The sequence below is a fragment of the Apium graveolens genome, chromosome 7 (assembly GCF_009905375.1).
Source record: "Apium graveolens cultivar Ventura chromosome 7, ASM990537v1, whole genome shotgun sequence".
Taxonomy (NCBI): Eukaryota; Viridiplantae; Streptophyta; class Magnoliopsida; order Apiales; family Apiaceae; genus Apium; species Apium graveolens.
This window is the reverse complement of record NC_133653.1, coordinates 121087735-121108957: the sequence shown is the minus strand read 5'-3', so window position 1 is coordinate 121108957 and position 21223 is coordinate 121087735. Positions and strand designations below refer to the sequence as shown.

At 33.7% G+C, this 21223-nt stretch overlaps 4 protein-coding genes across 6 annotated transcripts; 2 read left to right on the top strand and 2 right to left on the bottom strand.

Moving 5' to 3' along the window:
- Positions 1-2222: 2222 nt before the first annotated feature.
- LOC141672540 (putative pectate lyase 4) lies at positions 2223-3882 on the top strand. The gene is made up of 4 exons (XM_074479157.1): positions 2223-2733; positions 2805-3160; positions 3244-3379; positions 3468-3882. The coding sequence occupies exons 1-4, from the start codon at positions 2278-2280 to the stop codon at positions 3687-3689; spliced, it is 1170 nt and encodes a 389-aa protein (XP_074335258.1). The 5' UTR covers positions 2223-2277; the 3' UTR covers positions 3690-3882.
- Positions 3801-8670, bottom strand: LOC141672541 (uncharacterized). Of its 3 annotated transcripts, none has more exons than XM_074479161.1 (6): positions 8567-8670; positions 7642-7706; positions 5795-5843; positions 5583-5689; positions 4252-4334; positions 3801-4129 (listed from the first exon to the last, which is right to left on the bottom strand). In XM_074479161.1, exons 1-6 carry the CDS (start codon positions 8613-8615, stop codon positions 3883-3885), a joined length of 600 nt encoding a protein of 199 aa, XP_074335262.1. In that variant the 5' UTR covers positions 8616-8670; the 3' UTR covers positions 3801-3882. The 3 variants fall into 3 exon arrangements, with proteins under 3 accessions (XP_074335262.1, XP_074335259.1, XP_074335260.1); XM_074479158.1 differs by having other exon boundaries at positions 5582-5689; positions 5795-5882; positions 8567-8669; XM_074479159.1 differs by having other exon boundaries at positions 5585-5689; positions 5795-5882; positions 8567-8669.
- Positions 8671-9777: 1107 nt separating this feature from the next.
- On the bottom strand, positions 9778-13589 carry LOC141672881 (abietadienol/abietadienal oxidase). The gene is made up of 9 exons (XM_074479568.1): positions 13343-13589; positions 12723-13047; positions 12301-12450; positions 11567-11818; positions 11209-11307; positions 11022-11100; positions 10736-10857; positions 10365-10492; positions 9778-9925 (listed from the first exon to the last, which is right to left on the bottom strand). Exons 1-9 carry the CDS (start codon positions 13567-13569, stop codon positions 9841-9843), a joined length of 1467 nt encoding a protein of 488 aa, XP_074335669.1. The 5' UTR covers positions 13570-13589; the 3' UTR covers positions 9778-9840.
- Positions 13590-18654: 5065 nt separating this feature from the next.
- LOC141675212 (putative aquaporin TIP3-2) lies at positions 18655-20799 on the top strand. Its single transcript, XM_074481922.1, has 3 exons — positions 18655-18977; positions 19255-19505; positions 20205-20799. The coding sequence occupies exons 1-3, from the start codon at positions 18848-18850 to the stop codon at positions 20598-20600; spliced, it is 777 nt and encodes a 258-aa protein (XP_074338023.1). The 5' UTR covers positions 18655-18847; the 3' UTR covers positions 20601-20799.
- The last annotated feature ends 424 nt before the right edge of the window (positions 20800-21223 follow it).

Below are 21223 nucleotides of genomic sequence, written 5' to 3'. Positions count from 1 at the left end.
GATAATTTACATGCTGACACACATATAACTTAATGTTAGTTTGGTAACCGTAGTGTAAATAAAAAACTAACATTTTTCCATGCATACATACGTTGAATTTCAAAAACTAACATTTTTCATTAAAATCAACTTTTATATTAACAGTAGTGTAAAATTTACATTATTGTATATTATGATTGGAAGTCATCCTGAATTCAGTTATGCAATTTTTATCTTTTTAAATTGAGTAAGTTAATTGTAAGTTAGTAGTGAAGTCTTTAATAATATAGACCAGTACATATAATTTATTTAAATAAAATTCAAAATTTTTTGTGAACTCTGTATTCAACATATATGTTACTTTTTAACTTTTTATTTGTAAACATACTAACGACAAATTAAGTATAATCGTTTAATTTTAAACGTACACTGACTATTCTGTTTATATTCATTCATTAAATACAAATTATATAACACAAACAAGAATATATATATTTTGCTTAATGAGTTATATTTGAAACGTTGTGTAATTTGGTATTGTCTTTTATGAAAATAATACACATTGATAAATAATTAACTTGTATTTGATATATGTTAGACATTGTACAACATTTACAAAAAAGAAAACAATTAAGAACATTATAATTGCATGATACATAAAAAAAAATTAGAAAATGACCCGTGCCTCGCACGGATTATTTATGCTAGTTTTTATTATATAAGCCACATCCTCTCTTTTTATCAAATTCTTTTTTTATTATTTTAATTTTTGAGTAAATACAATGTTGCTTTATATTATTTACGTGTCTCCTTTTTATTTAGTTTTTGTAGAGGTATATATATTTTTTATATATTTTATTAAACAAATTTTTGTAAAAAACAGAATTTAAAAATTATAAAATTTTAAAAATAATTATTAAATTTATTGATCAATCTTTTTACATTATAATATGATACATATTTTTAATTTATCATTCATTTACATTAAAAATCAATTACAATATGATTTGATATAAAAAAATATAAGATATTATCAAAGTTTTTATATATTAAGAATTAGCAGACTGTTTTTTATTTAAAAAAATATACTAAAAATATAAAATTAAATAATTTAAGCGATCAAACTACAACTGAGTAATTTAGTTTGGACCAAAGTACAACCTAGTTTACCGAATATTGACGTAGTTTTTTTTATTAATGATTTACTTTGAGAGATATTAGGGTGTTAGTGTCAATGTTCATAGGATATATCTTTTCAGAAACTTCTGTTTTGGTTCAGCATTAAAACGAACGATGACATATACAATTTATATCATAATAATTTGTTTTAGTTGGACATAATACTTTTTTATTTTAATGCATTTGTTTAAGGAGATTAATTGCTCTGTCCACTTTTATCTGTTTACAACAACCATTTATCAAAATAATGTAGGTACGAGAATTGGGCAATATACCCTTTCCCCTCGTGGTTTTGAGCATCTCTAAGGCTTCATCAATTTCTCCACGGAAGCAATATTCATCCATCAGTGAGTGAATTGTATGTGACTGCATTAGGATATTTAGCAAATTTTTTCGAGATAATATTTCAATATATATCGCACGGACTTTTACGCTAGTTTTTTTATTGTTACAAGTACAATTTTTAGCATAAGCCGTCGTAAATAATTATGGAATATGATGGTTCGAGTTTGTCGCAGACCACCCATTTTTGTTTATCATTCGAGAAAATAGTATTGTTTGTCCATAGTATTTCATGCACAATAATTTAATCTCTCTATTAAGCGATGTTTATTGTTTGTCGTCTTTACATAAGTTGCTATTATATCGTCTCTACTCTACTATTTTGTCGAATAACATTTCTCAAATGAATTTGATTATAAAGGGAATCCGAATTAGCAAAAAATTAGGATCCTATTATAGTACTTGTTTGCTGTGAAATGCCAGTGTGACAGATCAATAAGGTGTATGCTATTGAGTTGGCTATTTGCCTAAAAAGAATAATCTTTTTTTAGATCATAAATTGGAAAATAGAAGAGCTGAAATTGGAAAATAGAAGAGCTGAAAATTGCAGGTCAATATTGACAGTTACCAAATGATCCTATATTAGCAAATGTCATATTAGTATACAGCAAATGACTCCATTTTTAGACCATAAATTTGATCCAACTTTTAGTAATGACAACACACATTTCTAAACAAACTGAACTTGCTCTGCATGTATAAATACTGCCCTCTCCAGGCCCTTAAAACAACCTCTTGACTCCCAGGTCTCATCCTGAAAGGCTTTGAACATCTGATATGACCTCGAAATGCATTCCTATGGCGTCGTTCCAGCTTGCTTTGGTTCTCACCATTGTCATAACTTTACCGACTTCTAGCTCTACGGTTCTTGGCATTAGTTCTGACAAAGTCATGAACGTTATCGATGAGTGCTGGAGATTGAATCCACAATGGCACAGCAACAGACAAGAACTGGCTAGATGTTCGGTTGGTTATGCTGGAAAGATGACAAGGAATGTGGGTCCAGATGTTACAAAGTATGTTGTGACTGATCCTAGTGATGATGCAATAAACCCTAAACCAGGCACACTGAGATATGCAATGACCAACATTGGGGGCAAGAAATGGGTTACCTTTGAGAGAGACATGAAAATAAAATTGCAGAGGCCGCTTCTTGTCAGCAGCTTTACGACCATAGATGGACGAGGTGCAAGCGTTCACATTGCAGGCGGCGCTTGCCTGCTGCTGCAAAGGGTATGCACTACTCTCTCATACATTTCATTTTGTTTTTTACATCTATTCCTGCTAACAATTTATCTGAACAGGTGACAGATGTGATCATCCATGGCTTAAGAATCCACGACTGCCAAATGCAAGGGCCGGGACCAGTGAGAGGTCCAGAAGCAAAGATTGTGAACATAGGCCATGCAGATGGAGATGCAATCAGAATGTTATCATCAAGCAAGATATGGATAGACCATAACACACTCTACGACTGCCCGGATGGTCTCATTGATGTCACCCGGGGCTCTACAGATGTAACTATTTCAAATAACTGGTTTAGATACCAGAACAAGGTTATGCTTTTGGGACACGATGATGGATTCTTGCGAGACAGAAACATGAAGGTAACCGTTGGCTTCAACTACTTTGGTCCTAATTGTCATCAGAGGATGCCAAGGTATGTTTATGTATGATTTTCAGAAGCAATAACGTAATTTTTCACAAAAACCAGAACAAATGCTTATGTTGAACATTTTGCAGGGTTCGATTTGGATATGCACATGTTGTCAACAATCTCTACCAGGGATGGGGACTATATGCAATAGGGGGAAGCATGAACCCTAGCGTTAAAAGTCAAGCAAACCTTTTCGTAGCACCCAAAACAGGGAACAAGGAGGTAAAGAAACTGCAGCAAGAATATAGTTTTCTGAATAATAAATTATGCATCAAACAAATGTACACACTCACAATTTAACATTTTGCAGGTTGTCTGGGATAAGAATAGCGCCGACTCATCATCCAATTTGTGGTCGGTGAATGACATATTTGAAAACGGAGCTAGTTTCAACCAACAAAGAACCAACAACGCTGTCGCAAAGCCAAATTACAATCAGGAACAGCAATTTGAGGTAGCAGATGCAACATCAGTAAGGCAATTGACACGAAACTCAGGCGCATTAAGATGCTCCAAACGATCTACATGCTAAGCAGAAGTTGAAGTCCTTCATATGCAGACGCGATCTCATTGTTTATAATGTGTAATCTTTGCCTCACGATGTAAATGTATTATATAATAATGGATTGAGCTCTCCGCTAAATAGTCATTCAAATATCAAAGCTCATCTGTACTAATTAACTTGAACAATATTACAACTGTTTAACATACAATTTTTTCATCCATCAATCTTCATCACTATCAGAATTTACATATGCTACTAGCAAGCTTTTAATGGGGTTGTCCCCGTTATCTTTGGCTTTGTCACTACCTACTGACGGGGACACTTTCTCCCCCTGCTTTGCCTCGGTTTTACTGTTTGCTGAGCATTTGATGATGGTAGATACAGTAGCATTCTTATCATCACGAGGACTTGAAACTCTAGGTCGCTTTGGTTTAACTTCCACCACTTTCTTTAGTAAATCATGCTGCCTACAACACAATAAAATTTAACTAAAAATTCTGAACATGGATGTGCATGTGCGTCTGTGGATATATATATATATATATATATATATATATATATATATATAAAGAGAGAGAGAGACAGATACCGAATTCCACTCTTTGGTTTCGGTTCAACCCGAAGTGGCAAGGGAAGTGATGCTGGGGAAGAATCTGCTATGCTTGCAGCTTTGTTCAAAGCGGTTAAAGAAATCATACCAACACTAAATTAAGCTGATTTTAAGCGATTAAAAAGTGAAAACAACCTTTAAGACTATATATCAGTATTTATACACACAAACCATCTTATTTTTTCCCTCAATCCATGTAGTTTGTCATCCATATAAATTGGCACTAGTCCGGGTGAAACTTACTGCATAAAGACTACTGTTGGTTCAACTGCAACTTCGTAAATAATCAAGGGCAAATGAGTAAAATGAACACTACAAATAAATGCATGATAATTTTTTTCACTAAACAACATAGAATCTATATTCATGTTTACTTTATCTGTTACTTTGCTTTTTTGTTCTCCTTTCTTTTCTTTTTCTAATGTCAATCATTATTATATTCAATCGACTAATACTTCTAGGCCTAAAAGGCAGTGTTCTAAAAAGCGCAAATCGGTCCTAAGCGGCGGGAAGACCTTCTAGCGCTTAAGCGGACGCTTAAGCGGAATTTTAAGCGGTTCTATAAGCGGATAAATAATATTTATTTAAATTTTTTATATATAATAATAATATGTGTAATACTAAAATAATGAAAATAAATAAAATATCAAGAACATAAACATAATTTTTTCTTAAAAACTTATATATTTTTATTTTTTAATCAAGATCATTGTTTTACTAAAATAAATATTAATATTTAAAATTAAAAATTTGACAGGTCAAAATCAGTTTGACCGCTTAATAACCGTATAATCCGCTTAATTACCGCTTAATCCGTTTATAAGGCCGCTTAATCTTTAAAAACGCTTAATTATCCGATTAATATAAAATCGAAGCGCTTAATGGTCCGATTCCGCTTAAACGGCCGCTTAATGCGCTTTTTAGAACATTGCTAAAAGGTAATTAAGCCTTTAAAAAGAACACCCTTATTTACAAGTGGGTTTACTCTCCAAATAAAGATATTAATCCTCTATTTGCATGACCCAATTAATTCAAACAGAGGATAGAAACAGCAGTTAACTACGATACTCAAAGAGTAGAAATGTGTACCAAGACTGCAGGAAGCAGACAGTTCCTTTTTTCTGCGATCCTAAAAGATGTACTCAAAGAGATAAATTATTGTGCATGAAATACTATGGAGAAGTTTACCCGCAGGATTATCCAGGTCAAAATTTTCAGTTACCTATATTCTGTTAAAAAACCATACTTGATATTAAAGCCATATTAAAATAAAATAACAAGAAGTTCAGTATAGTTCTAAGAAAGGATATTTTGAATGCAGCAAATGCCCGTTTCTCTGTGCGGCGTAACAGACGTTCTGCATCTTCCTCAGCTTCCATCTGCTCCTTGAGATAGAGCAGATCATCACTGTCCAAGGCTGCATTTCAGCTCAAGTAAAGCTTATGCGATCTTGCTAAATCAAATATGCCTGTTTGCAAAATATAACTATATAAGATAAATAAGTGGAAAGGTGGAAATATACCGCCTCGTCCATGAAGGTATCCTCCACGTTCACCAGCAACCTCTTGCATCTGTATGCATCAAAAGCCCAATAGAGGAAGCCAAAATCCCTGTCAGGGCATGTTATCAGAACAAAATTCCAAGAATACAACATAAATGCCATAGAAGAGACACATGACTGAAGACACTATTTAATTCACTTTTTAAAATCAAAAGTGGATGCGTAGATTTGTAACATTCATCAACTATCATATCCAGCAACGAATATTAACTCGGATGGATCGATGGAGCTCGAGTATTTTAATCATCTCTATTCTAACTGATCTAATCAGTAATAGCCAGCACATTTTCTTCCACACTGGCCATTGTGAAATAATATCTGACAATTTAATAACCACGACCCGGTGACAATGGAAAAAAAATCCATTATACAACTATCAATCGACCAAAACCCTCAGTTCCCATTTTAATTATACTCAACAATAGGAAAATGTTAGTTCATAAATCTGATGAATCCTTTCTATAAAAAGATAAGGGTAAAACCGATTATATTGGGAGCTTCCTTATACACTACTGATGCAGTGATGTCATAAACTTGTGTATTAGGTCCGACCTTTTTAACAAGACGCAATATTTGCCAAGAGAAGTTTAGTCATAAAAGTGAAACATTTGTTCTTTTTTTGGTTGATGCAGCTAATATGGGCCTTAAAAGGGTTATAACACATTATACAGTCCTGCATTGCACGGAAATTTAGCAAAGGCATGCCAATAAGAATTTCCAGACGTGGTTGCAGAGGCAACTGAGAAATTTTTAACCTTAATATCATAGGTAGCGATTGACCCAACTTTTCGTTGACCTAGACACATGTTTAAACAAGCTCCAAGTGGGCAAACCCAATTACTAGCTGTTTATCGACATAAAAGACTAGTACAAACATGTTACCAACACTTGCATTTACCTAACTAGAAATAGAATACCCATTAGACACTCTTTGGTTCAGCAGTCACTAGTGCGTCACTTATCGTAGTGACATTAACTACCTAATATTCAACTATAACGAACACCTTCAAAACCTTCACGTCGGAGCTTGAAAAATATAATCTAATCGAACTACAAGCAAAATCATTTAAAACATTCCTGGTCATTAACTACTAATTCTTAACCATTAAGATTCATTTCTTCCTTCTGATCAACTTCCTCCGATTATTAGTTATGACTACTACTTCCTCCATTCGGGTCATTACTTCTAATTTTTAATCTTCAAAATTCATATAAATTCCGATCAACCTCTGTTATAATCAAACTCTATACAAACTAATTTTATAACATTCCTCCATTCGGGCCATTACTATTTTCTCCTAATTTCCAAGATTCACTTTTTTTCTTTCCCATTAACCTCCACTACAATCCAAGCTCAACCTAAGCCCATCTTTACCATATTCTTACCAAGAATCTCCTCCCCTCCCTCCCCGCCCACACAAACACTTAAACCACAATAACTAAACCAGCTCAAGACTAAGTGTGTAATTCTCTAGTTACACAAGTACATAATGTATTATAATGACAGCGTTATTATTTGGCCAAGTTCTGCAATTACAGAAGTACCCCTCAAATATTAACATTAGAAATCCTTTGTGTCTCGCCCTAACTTAGGCGAGTCAGTACTAAGGAGCATCAAGTCCATATCAATTTATCGAGATTAAAAATACATTGTCTCTATTACATTAAAAATACATCCTCTCAATTACATTGTTAACCACACTATCTCGAAAAAACATTAATCGATTGAGCTATATATTAACCAATCACTACTTTATCAAGATTCTACTTTACCATAAATTTATCGAGAGGAAGCAGAAATGACTAACCTTAGCAACCATCCGCTGAAAAGTAGTATCTTCATCATCAATTCTCCCTTTCCCCGATTTCTTATCTGCTCACATCATCAATAAATAAAATCATTACTAATTTACCACAATAATATATAAATAAATAACAAAACAAACTACATTTCTTTAAATTCCTCAAGACTTAGCCTAACGAATATCTATCGAAACATAGCCAAAGTTTGAGAGTTAGAGGGTTCGAGTCTTAAACGTGTGAGTGAGTATGATACAACAAATCATTATTATCAGAATAATAAACAAATAACAAAACAAACTACATTTATTCACTATGCAAGACTTAGCCTAACAGATATCTCTCGTATCCAAAGCTCAAGAATTCGAGTCCTAAACGTGTGCTTGAGCACTTAAATTAAGCATAACAGATATGCATAATACATCAAATTATTATTATTCAATCACATTACAAACCACAATTATTTAAATTCTGCAAGACTTAGCCTAACAGATATCCTATCCGTAACCAAAGGTCAAGGGTTTGAGTCCTAAACGTGTGCGTGAATATTTAAATTAAGCAAACTGGACACGCATAATACCACAACGTACTATTATTCAATCGCAACAACAAACAAACAAATGAACAATATAACACACTACATTTATTTAAATTCCGCGAGACTTAGCCTAACAGATATCCTATCCATAACCAAAGGTCAAGGGTTCGAGTCCTAAACGTGTGCGTGAGTATTTAAATTAAGCAGACAAGACACGCACTATTATTCAATCGCAATAACAAACAAATAATATAACAAACTACATTTATTTAAAATTCCGCAAGACTTAACCAAACGGATATCTCTCGTTACGTAACAAGAGGCCGAGGGTTCAAGTCGTAAAAATATGTGTGTGAGTATTTAAATTTAATCGTACCGGACGTGAAATTACGTACCTTTGGGGTCGGAAAGATTTGTGTACTCTCGAACTTCTCTCCCGGACATTTTCGATGCGATTTTTTCACTTTTCGCTTGCTTTTGTTATCTCAATTTGGGGGTTAGGGCTATTTGTGCTTTTTAAATAGCTGGTTATATATTTTGGTTTGGGCTTTGAGTGAAGTTTGGGTTTGACCCGGTGGAGATGGGTTGGCCCAGTTAAAAAATGAGATCCAGTGGGTTAAAATTAAAATGCAACATAAAAGACGGGGTTGACTTTCGAATATAATGCTTTTTTTTTCGATTATGGATTTTCTTATTCAGGTAGTATAGTAATTGTTTTTTGGAAATTTATCCAAATTATATATATATATTTTTTTAAGTTATTTATAAAAATACGGTCAATATTACGTATGACGGTGGAGAAGAGATTGCTTAAAGTTGCGGTTGCAAATGTTGCATTTCATGTTGAATATAATGTTACAAATGTTGCATCGTATTTTTTGAAAATATTTTCTGTAATTTAAGTATTTTTAAAATTTGATGAAAAAATATACAATAAAAAAGGATATCGACCACAATTAAGGAGAATCTTTAAACTTTTTAATATTTTCAACACATTTGTTTTTTTTATCGTAGGAAATTCGGAGCCGCTAACCTTCAGGTGCACACTAAGTAAACCCGTGCCACATTTAGGTGACAGGCTCAGAAGGCATAATCATAAATTTTCCTCCGTGGGATTCGAATCTGTGACCAAGAGGATATATATCCTTTTTTTAACCAACTGAGTCAACCCTTGCCGGCCCACATCTGATTTTTCTTCGATGTAGTAGAATTTAAGAGAAAAATAAAAAAAATAATTAGGTATAAGAATTTTATGATGACAATAGATTTTTTCCTAAAAGAAACTCTTTCCAAAAAGTGATAAATAAGATTACTATTTTAATTCTAGAATTATAGTTTTGATTCAAGATTCATTTTATTTTGTATGGAAATAAAGTTTTACCAATCTAAAATTTGTAAAAAATATGAGAGTTGCTATCCTATTAGTTTGGGGGTTATTTTATATGAAATTTGTAAGAATTTTTAGGCACAATTTATCAAATGCACAAATACACAAATACAATGTGTAATTAGTACACAATAACTGATTACAAAATAAATAATTACAAATTTCAAAAGAATTAATGAATAGCAATTAAGCAATGAATCAAGGTTACATTTTGTGGAGTTACATTCAAACAAGTCAGAAAAATATTTTAATTTAAGAACTTTATCTACTAGTACAAGTTATTCATCTAGTCAGCTGGATATGAAATCCGTTCACTAATCTTGCTGAAGGAAAAAATGACATCCTATCCTCCTTCATTTGAGTCCACCTGACACAATTATACATGTTAGGCATTAGGTAATTTACGAAAACGTGTGCGCAAGTCTTGTCCGTCTTAGCTCAAGACCGGTGTGTTTGTATGTGCACAAGTCTTGTCCGTTTTAGATCAAGATTAGTGGTGTTTGTATGCGTACAAGTCTTGTCCGTCTTAGATCAAAGCAAGTGCGTTTGTGTGCGCACGAGTCTTGTCTGTCTTGGACCAATGCTAGTGTGTTTGTGTGTGCACAAGTCTTGTTCATCTTAGATCAAGGCCAGTGTGTTTGTGTGTGCAAGTCTTGTCCGTCTTAGATCAAGGCTGGTGTGTTTGTGTGGGCACGAGTCTTGTCCGTCTTGGACCAATGCTACTGTGTTTGTGTGTGCACAAGTCTTGTCCGTCTTAGATCAAAGCCAGTACGTGTAAATAATGAGGATCAGAAATGGAGATGAACCTGTAGGTAGTTACAAAATGGTGTAAAAATAGCGCAATTTGAAGGCGAGCCAACTCTGCTCCTGGACAGAACCTTGCACCTCCTCCAAAAGGTGTATAGAATGGACTACTTCTCCAGTTCCTCTTCTCCTAAATTCGACAATTTATATCAACACACAGTCATGAGTTGAACTCTTTTGCTTCGGAAAATTTAGTCATGTAGCAAGGTATCATATAGTGATATAGAAGTTATTGTCATCCAATGATCTCATGCTTTCTCAAAATTATGATTAAACGATGAACGTGCAATATCGATTTGAGCCTCGTGTCAGTGAAGCATTCGAACACCTTTAGGTCTTAACATAAGTAGAGGGTTTCAGAGAGGCTGCTCACCAAATTCTGAGGTTCCATCCATCTCCAAGGGTTGAACAACAGAGACTCTTCGTATATATTCTCATCCAGATGTACTGCTGAAAGAAACGGGACTACGAAACATCCTTTGGGAATAACATAATCTGCAGAAAGAGAATCAAATATAAACTAAAACCGATGTTAAAGAGGGGGGCCTTTCTCTACACCCACGAAGACATCGTTTCAGTTTTTTTTACATTGGCTTAAAACCGATGTCTATTGACATTTTTCTAGTAGTGATAGTTAACGAAATAGAACGAGATCACACCTTGATATTCAATGTCTTGTTTTGCCTCTCTCATTAGCCAAATTGCAATGCCTCCCAGTCTGAGTGTTTCATCAATCACCTGTTGTAGATAGACATTAGTTCACTTATTTCACTTACAAATTTTCGAGTAACTTTTGTAGTGTATGAACTCTCAGTACTAATGAACAAGATGGAGTGAACTACTTACACATTGAGTGAAAGGCATTGCTTTATAGTCTTGCCAAGTGAGCATCTCATCTTCACCATCAGAACTGTTCTTTTGACTCTTCAGTCTATGTTGCTCTTCCTGTTAGCAAATCGAAACTGAATCATATCTAGTTGCTGAATTATATAAATAACGCGAGAAAATGCAGTCTTCTTATCAGATGCAAAAGAATCCTCTAATCCTGAATCTATCGTACTCAGAACTGCAAACTACAAGTATGTGTAAGGTTAGGTGCAATATGTTTGCAAAACAACGTCTTCTCACGAACAACAAATATGAAGTGAAACAAAGATAATGCAAAGACGATAACATTCTATGATTCAATGATGCAGGTACAAACCAGTAGCTGCTTCATGGCTTCAGGGCAGTGAGTGAGGAAATAGACAGCAAAAAGCATGGTTTTAGCTGTAGTCTCATTCCCAGCAAACAGCAGATTTATCACAAAATCTGCCATTGTATCGTCAGCTAAACTTTCTTGATCTACTAGTCTTCCTAGCAATCCATTTCCGACTAATTGATCATCACCGGATTTTCTTTCTTCCCTATGCTTTTTGACAATCTTGTCGATTTTATCTATAATCTTCTCCCTCGCCTGTGCAGTCAGTTAATTCATCATCACAATAAACGCTAGAGAACATTCGACTTAAAACACCAAACATGTGGAAGTAAAACTCACAGTAAGCATAAATTTTTATGTAGTAGAAATGTTAATCATTCTGACATTTTATTTTCTGAGAATACGATATTAATTACAATATTAAGGTCGGAAAAACACATCAAAATTAGTTTAACAGACTAAAAAACGACATACGCTCTCCCTAAGTTTTTTCCCCTAATTACGAGCCAGAAAAAGAGCTAAAAAGTACTTCCAGCAACAAATCTTTAAGGGGATTCGTTGGGAAATTTATTTGGGGTACGTAGCATTGCTCTAATTATAAACGGGAATTAGAAAAGCTAAACCAGTCTCTAATCTGTCGCGCTTAAGGGGGACTATTCGGATTCAAGCAATAGTTTCTAGAACAGAGAAGTATTAAATTACATCCATTATAAGAGGACTGAGGGGAAAGTATTGACCTTCATAGCAGTATGAAACGCGAATCCCGGGAAGTTGATAGGAACAGAGAGGCAGCCATCCACGAAATCAGAAAACAAATGAGCCATTTCATCGACTTCTGACTCACTCGAAACTCCCAGCAGTTGATTCACCATTAGATTAATAGCTACCTGTTGGCCACCATGTGTAATCAATGTGTTAACAAGCCAGCTACTGATCATTTTTAATATCACATAAATTATAACCTACACTTGTGTCTGCAAATAAATGATCTGCACATGCTTTCATTTTTTCAAGCATTCATCTTGCTTGAAATTGATGATCTCCACACTTTATTCCTAACCCCGTCTCACTCAAACCGACTTGTTTGACTTTTCGTGGTCAAATTGATAAATTTTACGGACTTGCATCTGTAAAAATTCAGACAGAAACTGAAACATACCTTTCTGCAAACATCTTGAAGAATTATAACTTCATTGTTGTCGAAATTTTTAACTGTTTGATGCAAAACCACTTGAATATCTTTCATAAAATGAAAGCTAAACTTGTCGAGTCTCATCATATTCGAAGCAATGGAATGTAGTTTCTTTTGCTGCTCTCCCTGTGCATTGATCACTCCATTTATTCCAACTAGGTTTCGAAATGATTTCGGATAACTTGATTGAAATAGTTTCCCTTCATTTTGCATTATGAATCTATTGAAACTCGAATCCGCTGACACAACTGCCCTTTTACCAAGTAAATTACACGAAAATATCTTCCCGTACCTACAAAAATCGCGTACTCTTTCATACAACTGAATATTATTATAAATCAAGCAGTAAAATTAATTTGACTTAAATTCACCGGTTATCGACCGTGTAAGTGAAAACGGACCGTAAACGTATACCCTCGACTCAAATTTACTTATTATCGACCATGTAAGTGGAAGCGGCTATTGTAATACTAATTCAGTACTGTTACAATATGACAAAGATTTCTTAGCAACCGCAACGAAATGCTTGTAACACTTTTTAAAAAGCATTGCATCAGTCTACTTATGACGTAGTGCTATATTTGTACCTTTTAACTTGCTCTTTGACAAAGCTAGGAGGATGAGAACTTGAAACAGCATTGTACCAGTTAATGCTATCACCTATTATGGGCAAACCTGGACCTCCTGGAGGAAATTTACTATCAGTGACTTTTTCGGAATCTTTTTTGGTATGCTTCAAGAACTTCGTAAAGAAAACGAGGAAGATAAACGTTGGGATCATTAGAAACCAAAAAATTGAAATTATCTCTGCCATTTTTTGTACTAAGAAATGGAGAGAAGAGAAGGGAAGAGAAGAGAGGTGTATGAAGATACGAGAGGTTACATATGACTATATATATACACAAAAGCATGGTGATGTGTGTGCAGTATATGCGAAGAATCTATGAATTGTTTAATCATTAGCTCAACTAGAGATCTCTTTAACTACACAAATTTAGAAGAGCACGACTCGTTTTCGGTTTCGGTTTCGGTTGGATTCTCGCTCAGATGAACTTGCTCGGAAACAAAAATAATGTATACAGCAGTAAACTTCGTCGTAAACCAAACTTTCAACGGCATGTGATAATAAATTTAAGAATTCGAGTGAAGATCGAGATTATTGAATTTATTGAATTCGAGATTAAACGTAATTTTGTAAACGCATCTAGTTTAATTAAATATCAAAGTTTCTTTTCATGAATACTAGTAGTAGATAGTTCAAAGTTCAAACCCTCAACATTTCGTAAAAAAGTTAGAGAAATAACGCTAAAGTCCCAAAAACGATTTATGCAAAATTAGTTTATGCAAAATCTGTAAACACTTTACAGATGTACTCGTAGCTGCACGTCTACTAATCTGCAAAATTAGTGTACTTGAGGAAAACGCGTTTGTTAACTATTTATCTGACGTAGGTAAATCATATGCTAAGATTCCACACTAGTTAACATTCGGTCATTCTCACATTATTCTACACCAATTTGTATTAAGATGACTCGTTTAAAATCCGTCCATCGCACGGGGTTCCGTTAATATTTATATTTTATATAATTTTATTGAAATTCTAATATAAATAAATAAATACGTTAATTTATAACAATATAATTATAATTTGATTGTGTATAACTTTAATTTAAATTAAATAGTATAGTATAAAATAGTATATGGTTGATGAGATTTGAACTATTAACCTTATTTATAAATAATAATTAAATGTTTGAAGTTGGCGGGGATGTTGGCGGAGTTCGAATCTGTGAACTTGGTTAGTATATTTATTTATAAATATTAATATAAATGTTTGTTGTTGGCAGGATTCGAACCTAGAAATTTATTTGTAATTTTATAAATAATAATAAAAATGTGTGTTGTTGGCGGGATTAGAACCTGTAAACTTAGCTGGTGTATTTTTTTTAGTATTCAGATTTAACGGTTATGATCATTTGGTTAAGAGATCTGACGGTTGTGATCGAAACAGATATCCAAAAATAGGGTTAACCAAACTACAAATTATACCTCTGTTCGGTTATTATAGTTTAGTATAGATTAGTCATTGTTGGTTATCGCTTTGAAATTTTTTGCACTGAGTTTTCATCCCCTCTGAAATCAAACTCTTTATACTAACGAATGTGGTAATAGTTGAAAAAATAAAATTTTAGGTGCACATTTTTATTATATACATAAAGGAATAAAAGAAAAAGTTTAAAAATATAGATATAAAATAAATTTTATGAAAACATTTTTAATTTTTATTCTAAAAGGCTATTTAAAAAATAAAATTTTTTGTATTAGTTGAACCGACATAAACAATATCAATATCTTATTTTTTTTTTATCATTCTTTCAATTTATTATCACACGACACAAACAAATATTTCGCTTGAAATTTTATATATCTCAGGGCCGAACCTGGCTTCAGCACGACTAATTGTTGATATTTTGCAACAAGTACTGATATATATATTAATATATACATCATGTACTCCCTCCGTACCTCACAATTGTTATTGTGTCTCGTTCACACACATTTTAAAATGAATAAAAAGTATAGTTCTATAAATTTTTTTAAAAATTTTCTTTTTTTTGAATAAAAGTTTAAACATTTTATTTTTATTCCGAAAAAGAAAATTTTTAAACTTTTTTTATGAAAATATACTTTATATTCATCTTAAAATGCGTGTCGAAACCTCTTTCTGAAACGATAACAATTGGCCGAGACAGTATAAAATATGCATAAACTTGTTCCAATTATCGTTACACCGTACATTCTAGTCAACACTTTTTGGAGGTGAGACTTTTGTTAAGGAGACAAAAATAGCTATATGTAGACTGTATGTTTTGGTTTTTCTTAATGACGTGATTAAGCACCTAACAAATGCAGGATTTCATTAGGAATCTGGAGTTAGTAATCTGAAACTCGTTTGACTCATAATTATTTAAAAAAAATTAATTTCTTAAATTTAAATTTAAGCAACTCACAAGAAGGATCCGGATATCATTATTTATTCTTAGGGCGTGTGAATATATTTATTTTTTTAAAATGTTCAATTTAAAAAAATATATTTATAAATTTAGTTTTTAATTTCTTGTTTTTTAAGGAATATTTTAATATTAATGAAGCCACATATGCGGTCGTGCGGTGGGGTTATCAACCGACATATTCGTATCTTAATTTTAACACCTTATTACAAGTTAAATTACTAGCTTCTTAAATGTTACACACTTACACTAGCCAAATAAAAAATATAAGATTTTAAACACCTTTGACTTTATGCAGGTTTCATGGCTAATTTGCTGCACCACCTTTTAGGTAAAGAAAAAAATTAATCAGCGGACTGTTATAATATTAATATAAGATTCTGAAAATAATTTTTTTTTAATATTTTGAGATTTTAGAGGAATGATTGATTGACATGATATCAGAGTTTCCTAGCGGAAGCGGAAGGTAAAGTTATATAAGATTTAGAGGTAAAGTTATGACCAAAAATGGGCACGTAATTCATTTTTCAATCCATAAATAAACTTTTGAGTTAGGGATGTTTTAGAGTGACGGGTGCGGTTTGATACTTAAATTCTTCTAATCTAGTTAGGTAGAACGGTAAAAAAAAATTCAATATAAAATTTTATTGAAATCTCAAAAAATTTATTGCAATCTCATTTTAATTCGAAGTATAAATCTTATGATCGAAACTTCGGAGAATTTACGTGGAGTGGGGCAGTTAACTAGTCAGGAACAATTGAAATGAAAGTAAAATTGATTTTAATTTTTTTATGTTCACATGTTCAATCGAAATTTATTGTTACAAATTTTTAAAATGTAATATATAAATTTTATTTGTATGATTATGAGAAGTATCGATTATTTATAGGGCTTTTTTTTTATAAATATTCAAGTTTTACAAATTTTTTGTAAAAATACTGTCATTTTTTAAACAAATTGTAAAAATATTATTTTTCAAAAAATATTTGCAAAAATACGGAGGTTGCATTTGCAACCATATCTGCAACTGCTATAAATAATATATGCAACCACAAACGCAAATTTGAAAAAATCCGTTGAAAATTACATTTAGTTGCAAAATAAGATACTCATGTGATTGCAAATGAGCAGAGCAATCATGAAATTAACAACAATAGCTAGGGTTTCTCATTTCACATTTACCCTAATTTGAACATACAAACCCTAATTTGACAATGGACAGATCTAGATCTAAACGTTACTACTACGATAATAATCAGGACTACGACCCCAAACCTATGCATCAGAATAACAAACAACAACGTTATAACAACAACAACATCAACCATCACGCCGCTCGTCGCGGCCCTGGCGGCGGCAATGGCGGATTGAGGGTGAAGGTGGTGGAGGAGGCGGGTTCGAGGGCGAAGGTGGTGGATTGAGGGTAGAGGCAGTGAATTTGGGGTGGAGGCGGCGGAGGTAGTGGTAGAGGCGGTGGATTTGGGGGTGGAAGTGCGGATGTGGGGATTCAGGGGTGGAGGCGGAGGAGGGGGTGGTGGTGGTGGGAGGTTGTGTTGGAGGAAGATGAGGTGAGAAAAGATGAGATGATAAAAAAGGGTAGAATGATGGTATTTTTGCAATTTAATTGTTTGTATGTTTAAAAAAATAGTAAATTTGCAAGATTTTAAGTAAGGTAGTGGAGTTGCAAATAAATTTCCAAAAGTTGGTTAATTTGTCAAATTCCCTTATTTATATATGCCGATACATTATAAATATCCCCGGTTAGAACTCTAGATTTAAGAAAAAAATTTAACAATCCTAATGTGAAGATACAATATATTTTATTTTTATTTAGATAACATTATACAATGTTTATCTTAATTAGTCTTTTCAATATCTTAATATTAAGCTCCGGAATAATTAAAAATACAGTAGAGTGACATTTTATCAAACCGGGCTACTTTTGTTGTAAAAAAATGGGCTCTTTTGTTCTTTCCGAAACCCTCTAACTGGGCTTTCTTCTTAAGAAAGAATTAAATTACAATCCTACCGGACTCTATGCTGGACTTCTATGAATACTTACTTTGTTTCGTAAAAAAGTCAGAGAAATAACGCTAAAGTCCCAAAAACGATTTATGCAAAATTAGTTTATGCAAAATCTGTAAGCACTTTAATCGAAAATGATTTAAAATACAAGATCGGATTATAATTTCGAACCGATAAAAACGGAATAATATATTATGTGAACCGAATATGTCCAGAATTAAGCCAAATTCATACTTTAAACAATTTTATGTTTATGATAAAACAATTATTTAATCAATTTTTTTGTAAAAGTACATTATATTATATTAAAAATACTAAATTTAATAAAAAAAATATTTTTTAAGTCTCACAAATTGAAAAAATTACTAAGTTATTATTTGAAAATATCTGAACCGAATTTACTCCGGACCGAATTTTGTCCAATTTTAATTTAAATATTATCTGATTTTAATCTGAAATAGACGTGAACCATCATTTCCGATCCGAATAATCTTCAAATATATCATAATCCGGAAATAGTCCGATCCGAAACCGAACCGGTTATCTGAATTTGCAGACTACTAATATGATTAGTATCAAAATAATTTTATTCCAGACTGTATTTAGAATTTGGTAAAAAGAATAAAGAAATTGTATTTCAAACACTAAGAGAGAAATTTCACGAGATCACCGGGAAAACAAAACGGGTGCATCATGAGAATGCGAGAATTTAGATATATATTAAAAATACCGAGGAGAAAGGAGAAGAAGCCAGCACACAGTGTACGTGTCATCATACTATGCATTTTCATCTCCAAGTGTCACCTTTTCTCTCTATTTTATTTTGCATGTTCATCTATAATTTCTTGTATTCATCTTCTCCCTTGGTATTTGATTCTTCTATAAGTATCTGCACTTCAGTTCTCTCTTTCATTCACTCTCATCTTCAAAGCTGATCAAAAAAGTGAACACAGCTTGTTATTTTGTAATCATAGCAAGGGATTGGAATAGAATTAGGGTTGATCATATCATATTATATATAGTCAGGTAAGGGGATCAATAGATATAATATAATCATGCCTAGAAGATATGAGTTTGGGAGGACAGATGATGCCACTCATCCACAGACCATGAGAGCTACCTTGGCTGAGTTTCTCTCCACTTTTGTTTATGTTTTTGCTGCAGAAGGCTCTCTTCTTGCTCTTGGTATTAGTCTCTCTCTGTCTCTCTCCAATCTCTCTCTTTCTCTCCCCCCTCTCTCTCCAATCTCTCTCTCCCTCTCTCCATCTCTCCCTCTCCCTCTCTCCCTCTCCCTCTCTCCATCTCTCTCTCTCCGTCTCTCCATCTCTCTCTTTCTCTCTCTCTCTCTCTCTCCAATCTAGCTACTCAGTTTTTTCAGACAAACCTTTTATATCATAATTATATTGGAAGTATTTATTTATTTATTTATTTTAATAGTTACACGATTTACTCTGATTTGCAGATAAGATGTATAGTGTGAGAACACTAGGAGCATCAAGCCTACTGTTGATTGCACTTGCGAATGCCTTCTCGTTTTTCGCGGCGGTGTCATCGGCTTTGAATATCTCCGGTGGCCATATCAATCCGGCCATCACTCTGGGTGCACTTGTTGGTGGTAGACTTTCTCTAGTTCGTGCCATTTACTATTGGCTCGGGCAGTTGTTGGGTGCTGTTATTGCCTCGCTTTTGTTGAGGTTCGCTACTGATGGCATGGTACAAATATTTTACTCTTTTTCGGAGTTCAATTACTAGAAATTTAAATACTCACACACGCATTTGAACATATTCTCAAGATCATATCTGAGTCACGCCTTTATTACTACCTGCATCTTATTTTATATGTCATGTTTTGACTAGAATATGATCAATTTAACCAAATTACGTGTTCTGTTTTGGCTAGTCTTGGCTCGTCTGTGGACGATTTGACACATAAATTTTGTCAATTTGACGATATAATAGTCAAAACGGGATATATAAAATGAGACGGAGGGAGTATATATTAATTCTTTTGACAAATAAAATGAAATGCATTCATTAAAATATCCGAACACAATCGGAACAAACCTCCTTACCGATAATACAACCTGATTGGACAATAAAAAAATGAACTAAACAAATAGCCGCCTTGTTCTCTTGCTTAACAAAAATTAAATTAAACTTTATGAAATAAAGAGGATTATAATAGTTTTTTCATCAATCCACCCTTTTTTTTTGACATAAGCTTTTTTGCTTCTAACTTAGTATCTAATCTGATAACGCGGTAGGGGAGAATCAAACCTTGATGGTTTGACAAGGCATAGTCCTCATTTACCACATGAGCTACACCGCCAATCCACCTTAGGTGTAAGGATTTGGCAAGTTCTCAGATTAATTGATATAATTATGAGGTGTTTGTGCGCGTGTTTCTTGCAGAGACCAGTAGGATTTCAAGTGGCATCAGGCTTAGGAACCTGGCATGCATTGCTAATGGAGGTGATACTAACTTACGCGGTGATGCACGCATACTACTCAACAGCCCTTGATCCAAAACGAGGACAAATCGGAACAATTGCGCCTCTAGTTGTTGCACTCATGGTTGGTGCAAGTGTACTAGTTGGAGGGCCATTTTCCGGGGCTGCGATGAATCCGGCCAGAGCATTTGGACCGGCTTTGGTAGGCTGGAGGTGGAGGAACCATTGGGTATATTGGCTTGGTCCTTTCGTCGGTGCTGCATTGTCCGGTGTGGTTTACGAGTTTGGAATTATCGAGCCGGATCCCGCTCCGGCTCGTCATCCGACTCATCAGCCATTGGCTCCGGAGGATTACTGAGGACCTCAACATGTGAGAAATGTGTGTTTTAAGTGAAGGTGGTGCATGGATGGTGTTGAGTTGTGAAGTTTGAATAAAGTCTGTCTAGTTTGTTCATGTGTTTGGCTAGAACAGTTGTGTTTTGTGTTGATGTTGCTGGTATTGCTTCTTTGTTGTGTATCCATGTACTTGAAATGTTGAATTTATGGTTATTTTGTTATCTGTTGAGTAATAATAACAGGGACTTGTGAATGGGATTCCTATTATGATTATCAATCATCTGCTCTTCACGAACAGAGCTTCACGAGCTGTTCACAAATAAGCGACTCGGGATCGGCTCGGTAAGAGCTCGGCTTGGTTTATTAAGAACTCGACTTGAATATAAAAATGTGTTCATTAATGAAAATGAGCTCATGTTCGGCTCAAACTCAGACTTGATTGGCTCGAGCTCGGCTCATTAAAACTCAAAAAAATGCAACATTTTCAGAATTTTTTTTATACGAGAATATCTAACGAGCTTAATCTAACGTGATTTTTGATCTAGACGCAGCATTAATAAATTAGAATTTTCTTTTGTCCAGCCCAGAAAACTCTGCTGGAAAAAGGATTTGTTTTTAAATATCATATTCAACTTCTGAGTTTTG

Excerpts from the sequence above, each read along its gene's own strand:
- LOC141672540 (XM_074479157.1), top strand. The coding sequence starts at position 2,278 with ATGACCTCGAAATGCATTCCTATGGCGTCGTTCCAGCTTGCTTTGGTT. Across the intron at positions 2,734-2,804 it reads CTTGCCTGCTGCTGCAAAGG|GTGACAGATGTGATCATCCA; the intron begins GTATGCACTACT and ends TTATCTGAACAG. Across the intron at positions 3,380-3,467 it reads CCAAAACAGGGAACAAGGAG|GTTGTCTGGGATAAGAATAG; the intron begins GTAAAGAAACTG and ends AACATTTTGCAG.
- LOC141672541 (XM_074479161.1), bottom strand. The coding sequence starts at position 8,615 with ATGTCCGGGAGAGAAGTTCGAGAGTACACAAATCTTTCCGACCCCAAA. Across the intron at positions 5,844-7,641 it reads TTCAGCGGATGGTTGCTAAG|ATGCAAGAGGTTGCTGGTGA; the intron begins GTTAGTCATTTC and ends TGATGCATACAG. Across the intron at positions 4,130-4,251 it reads AAACCAAAGAGTGGAATTCG|GCAGCATGATTTACTAAAGA; the intron begins GTATCTGTCTCT and ends ATTGTGTTGTAG.
- LOC141672881 (XM_074479568.1), bottom strand. The coding sequence starts at position 13,569 with ATGGCAGAGATAATTTCAATTTTTTGGTTTCTAATGATCCCAACGTTT. Across the intron at positions 12,451-12,722 it reads TTCAAGATGTTTGCAGAAAG|GTAGCTATTAATCTAATGGT; the intron begins GTATGTTTCAGT and ends GGTGGCCAACAG. Across the intron at positions 11,308-11,566 it reads AAGCCATGAAGCAGCTACTG|GAAGAGCAACATAGACTGAA; the intron begins GTTTGTACCTGC and ends ATTTGCTAACAG.
- LOC141675212 (XM_074481922.1), top strand. The coding sequence starts at position 18,848 with ATGCCTAGAAGATATGAGTTTGGGAGGACAGATGATGCCACTCATCCA. Across the intron at positions 18,978-19,254 it reads AGGCTCTCTTCTTGCTCTTG|ATAAGATGTATAGTGTGAGA; the intron begins GTATTAGTCTCT and ends TCTGATTTGCAG. Across the intron at positions 19,506-20,204 it reads GGTTCGCTACTGATGGCATG|AGACCAGTAGGATTTCAAGT; the intron begins GTACAAATATTT and ends TGTTTCTTGCAG.